At 34.4% G+C, this 5864-nt stretch overlaps 1 protein-coding gene across 1 annotated transcript; it reads left to right on the top strand.

The window, feature by feature from the left end:
• Positions 1-2296: 2296 nt before the first annotated feature.
• Positions 2297-2653, top strand: LOC131066391 (putative ripening-related protein 6). The gene has a single exon (XM_058001148.2). It carries the CDS (start codon positions 2297-2299, stop codon positions 2651-2653), a length of 357 nt encoding a protein of 118 aa, XP_057857131.2.
• The last annotated feature ends 3211 nt before the right edge of the window (positions 2654-5864 follow it).

Below are 5864 nucleotides of genomic sequence, written 5' to 3'. Positions count from 1 at the left end.
AAACTAAATTATCTACGGGTGAATAAGTGATTGGAGTTAAGTGGACCATGGGGAATACTTTTAAAGGAATAATGGAAAAGAAAAAAGTAAGTGTAATAATAGAACAATACAAATAAAAATATAGAAGCGATTGTAATGAGACATGCACTCTCATACAAAGAATTAAAACTATGAAGTTAGTCTTAATAATAGAATCTCAACACAAGTGGAAGGTGTACCAACTAAATATAAAATTTACCTTTAAAAATGATGTGATGAAGGAACACATTTATGTTGAACAATCTCTTGGACTATGAAGTCCCAAGAAAAACAATAAAGTATATAGATTTAAGAAAGCACTGTATGATTAAAATAAGCACCTCAAGCATAGTTTAAAAAAAAACTCATATTTGCTGACAAATGGATTCAATAAAAGTAGTTGTGTATCCACACCCTATATAAAGGCAATTTATGGTGAGATTTTAATTATTATCTTGTACATATATGATTTAATTTTTATAATAAATAAAGACTTTCTCATTGTCAAGTTTAATGAAGCCATGAAAAGGGAGTTTAAAATGATAGATTGTGGTCTACTAAAATATTATTTGATATTAAGGTAAAATAAATGGATATGGAATGTTTATTTCTCAAATAAAGTGTATTGCAATTTTTTTAGAAAATGTTTAAAGTGTTGAATGACAAGCCTACACCAACACCAATAGTCATAGATTTAAAATTAAATAACAAATATTTTATGAGGGTAAATAATATATTAAAAAAAACAAAACATATATTTTATGAATATTTCTACATTTCATTATTTTACATCATTTTAAGATTTACAATAAAAATGTTGTTTTTTATGTGGTCGAAGTTGAAAATTTTTCGTTGTGTTGACCATTTCCTTACAATAAAAATACCACTTTTATTATAGTTATTGAAATAAAGATTGAGTCATTTTTAATCTTCTTATCATATGGATTAGTTCATTAACTTTCTAAACTTTTCAAATTTACACTAGAATATTTTAAATCTACGTTTTTAGGTTTGTTATTGTTGTTATGAAAGAAGTTAATTAATTAGAGATTAATTTGAATTGGGTCATATCTTTAAAGAAAGCTAAATTTGAAAGTATATTGAAATGAACATAATAGTAGAAATCAACTCTTCAGTATCTCTTGCTTAACAATCTTCTTTATGTTTATATGTTTCAAATTTTAATTTGGTGTCAATATAACAAATTCTTACCCACTTTTTTTTTCTTCGAATATATATACTATTATATTATAAATTATAATATCGACATTTAAGTAAGAAGAAATTGTCAACATGTTGACTATTCAATTTGATAATTTGTAATTCACATTCTAATATTACTTTCATCTACCCTACCCTTTGTCTATATGCTTATCTATGTCTTTCTTTTTATCTTTATCTCTCCTTCTATTTCTTCCTCTCAATCTATCTATCCCTTTATCTCTATTTTTCTATTTTTACCTCTACCTCTACCTCCACCCATTTCTCTATCTATTTATCTCCTTCTCTACTTCTACTAACCATTGCATCTCTCTTTTAAAAAGAAATGCTACAAAGTGCTGACAAGTTGTCAACATGCCGACTATTCAATCCTCACGATTTTTGGTGAATCGTTTGTGATGCGGCACTCCTTTCCAACTAAAGCGACAATAAAACTCGAAAACAGAGTTTAACGAGGAAAAGTGAAAGGCGTTCACACAAATTTGAGGAGTGCATTCTAAACTCAAATTGTATGACTGTGCATTCTTGTTCTTGTACTTCAAATCATACAAAGGAAGAGACAATCGAAGACTATCAAACCAATCAACAAGTAATATTTGTTTTCATCTTTAAAGATTTAAACTAAATTTCATGGCCGCTTTCAATGTCATCGATGCCAATGATGTCGTGGACCAATATTGGTTTGTTAAGTTTGGCAAAGAATGTCTAATACGTAAAGTGAGTATATCATCTCCAAGACCATACTACTCTAAAATTGATGAATATTTGTGTCGATCTTTAAAGCTGTCCAAAATGGACCGGGGATTTACAGGTTATAACATAGTCGGCTGTCGATATCATAGATGGAAAAGGCAAAAATGTCATTAGCGAAGTGGAAATATACAGAATTATTAACGCCTGTCGATGTAACACATGAAATATAGTTCTCTTGCAAATATATATATATAAGATAGTGAGTGAGTGGTCATCATATAACAAGGACTAGGGGTTTCGAGAAAGGAGAAGAGAAGAGAAGAGAATGGGGGGATTAAAATGGGTGTTGTTGGTATGCTGTGTAATGATGATGACAATGTGTACAAGTGCGAGTGAAAGGCGGGGAAGATTGACGGTGAACAGCTTCGAGAAAGGAGGAGATGGAGGCGGACCTTCCGCTTGTGATGGGCACTTCCATTCCAACAAAGAGCACTGGGTGGCTCTTCCTCCTCCCACCTTTCATCACAACTCCAACTGTTTTCGCAAAGTGAAAATCAGTGCGCGAGGGAAGTCTACGGTGGCCACCGTCATCGATGAATGCGCGAAGCCGTGTAAGGATGACATCGTGGACGCCTCTGAAAGTGTTTGGAAAGCCCTGGGCGTGCACCCCGGCAGTAATGACTTCGGCCTCATGCCCATCACCTGGCATTTCATCTCCTAGTGATCATCCTCATCTTCATCCGCAGGCATAATAATAACCTCAATCCACTTTACCACCTATTCTGCTTTGTCTTAGCTACTCTTTTCTTTTTCTTGCACACGCTTCACGCCATGGATTACTTCTCTTGTTCTTTGCTTTTAGGTTTTTCTTTGTGTTCAAAGGTGCATACCTTTATTGCTCATTCGATCTAGTGCACTTAGTGGGAATAGATTCCTTATCAATTGGTATAATCGTCGTGGTATTAAAAATATTTTCTAAGATAGGTGGTTAATTGTCTTCAACCAACCTCTTCAAATTAATTGTGAAGTTGAGGATATCAAAATGAATGGAAGAACATATTAGATATTTATCTTGGAAGGATCTTAGCAATTGTGAAAGAAAAATAAGATGGTACGATCATATATTGCGGTAATGCATCAGGAACTTAATTTTTCATGGATGAAGTATGTCATATTGAGATCGATTATTATTTCATATAAGAGCTTATAGAATATTGAGAAATCAAAGTTCAGTTTTGTAGATCTAAGAAACAATTCACAAATAGTTTCACCTAAGATAATTTTAAATTTCTAAGAAGTATTTTGAGTATCATGAATATAAAGACAACAACTTTAGCCTTTGTAGTCATCTTCATATGTAGTTAGTTTCAAAGATCTTTAGATTATAAAGAATAGTCAATTTTAGAAAGCTTAGAAAGTTAGCTCTAGATACACTTCCCTGATATGGAAACTACATGGATTTGACTAACTTGGATACCTAGACTAAGTATTTGATGTTGATATTGAGTTGATAATGTGAAACTTGTGATCACTAGTTTGATACTCCTCTAATTTGTTGGAAGAAATCTATCTGAGATAATTGAAAGTGAAAGTCCTCTTAAATGGGTACTTGGATTAGTTGAAGAATTTTTGAAAACTTGCTTGGATGAGGCTCTATCTCAAATGCACCACTTAAATGCGCTATAGAATTGATCAAATGCGCTAAGAGATTCAGTCTATGCGCCACTTAAATGATCATATGCGCTAAGAGATTCAGTGTATGCACCACTTAAATGATCATGTGTGCCTCTGTTTTGTTCATATGCACTACATGATATGTTGTGTGCGCCTCAGGGTTGATTAAGTACACTATAGGATGAATCAGATGTGTCTGAGACATGTTCAAATGCGCCACAAGAATAAGCATATTCGCTATTCCGTGGATTTCCTGAATGTGACTAGTTGAAAACTAATTGTGATGTTTGATTTATCTTGCAAGATGTTTTAAGAACTTTGACAAAATACACATCAAACAAGCGTGAAGACAATGGTCATTTTGCTCCTAAATCTAAACATTGAGTGTATGTTCTATTGAGGATGTGTTCAAATCCTTGATGTTTTCATTGGTTTGGATACAAATAAGACATATCAAGTAGACTCTTTATTCAAGGGTCATTGACAATATCATAACCCACACTCGATACTCCTTTAGCTCAAACAACCATGTCACCCCCTAAAGGGCGCCCATTTTTTTGCCTTTGTCCAGAAATTAACCCAAATACGATTGTTCCTCAATTGAGTAGTTATCTTAGGAGATGTATAGTGAGTAATCTTAGGGGTGGACTCTTCCCCACCCTTGCACTATGATATTGCCAATGTATGACAACTGACTCGGCTCAAAGTTCCTACTTTTATGGTTTGTAATAAAGGTTCTATTTGGCGCATAGGGATAACTTTAAGAAACCACCCCTGGGAAACTATGTAAAATCTTGGTGAATCAAACATTATTTTTGGGGGGACATTTTCATATTGATGGCGAAATTTTTTTTCAAAATAGGGGAAAAAATTATTTTGTATTGGCGATTTTTTTCTAGGGTACGAAAATTCCATAAATTTCTGGTGAATAATACCTTGTTCTATGGGGAAAATATATATTATAGGAGGTGAATAATTTTTGTTAAAAGGAACAAATATATAATTGTATGGGCGAAAATTTTTACTCCGAAGGAAAAATTATTTAAATGTATTGGCGATTTTTATCCACCGCTTGAAAATTATTTAATTTGTTTTGGCGAATATTTTGTTATTTATGGAAAAATATATAATTTATTGGCGATTCATGAATTCATTGCCATTAATAGACAAGGCACATCACATCACATCAGTACATCACATTGAGTTCAGACTCTGCACGATGTTTCAATAAGTGTGGCCTCTTTGACACGTGAAGGGTGACACATACCTAAAATCCATCAATGATTTTAAACTGTTTGATGATTGTAGATCAATGACTGAAGTTTTATTTCAGCCCAATTTTCTGAAGAGAACATAGCTTCTTTTATCTTCAATTAATCTTTGCCATTTGGTAGATAAATCTTCGGAGCTCACAGTATTTAAATTCTTCCTCTTGTTTAGGTTTATAGGCTCAAGTTGTTTAATTTGTTAATCTGATTTCTTAAGATGGACACTCCCATCCACTTGAGAAGCATTTCTACAGAGGACCAAAGGGCTTTTCTGGGCTCCGTTAGAGACCCAACCCTCCAATCAGTCTGCAAGGAGGTTGGGTCATTCACCAATGAGGCTGTGCGGATGGTGCTAGGCAAAGAGTTTCTACGAAATGAAAAATAGATACCGTGTTAACACGAACATTACATCCTGGTTCTTGGCGTCTCTTATGGACCTCAGAGGAGACAAGGTGGATATGTTGATGCTGTTGAGGAAGGCTTTTAAGGAAGACTTCCTTGGAGATGACATTATTGTTGTCGTCCTTGCAGAAGTAGTGATGGGGATCCCTTGCGTGAGTGAATTATCCAAGCTTCTCCTCCTTGACCAAATAGTGCCAGTGGCCAGGCAATCGTTTCTCCTGAACCTGAATGCAGAGCACTTAACGCGTCACAGGAAATGGGTACGGATTGACAGGGACTTCCTCCGAAAATGGTTGCTCCTGGACGACTTTCCAAACTACATGTGGCTTGAAGAATTCTCTCAGCTTATGCTGTCTAAAGAATTCTGCATGGAAGGAGGGCCAGATTCTTAGGGCAAAGTTGTAAACCATCCACTACTCGTGCCCTAGACCCGACCCCCTAGTAGTTTTTTTTTTGCCTATGTCCTCAAAACCTCATAGGCTCAGTGGCTCACTCATTTTGGCTTTTAAGTTTTTGAGGGACTCAAGTCTCAGATGTAAAAATTGCAAAGTTCCAAAGCATAAATATTAATGATAATTTTTCAAATTC

Source organism: Cryptomeria japonica, chromosome 3 (genome assembly GCF_030272615.1).
Source record: "Cryptomeria japonica chromosome 3, Sugi_1.0, whole genome shotgun sequence".
Classification (NCBI taxonomy): domain Eukaryota; kingdom Viridiplantae; phylum Streptophyta; class Pinopsida; order Cupressales; family Cupressaceae; genus Cryptomeria; species Cryptomeria japonica.
This window is presented reverse-complemented; position numbering and strand designations above follow the sequence as displayed.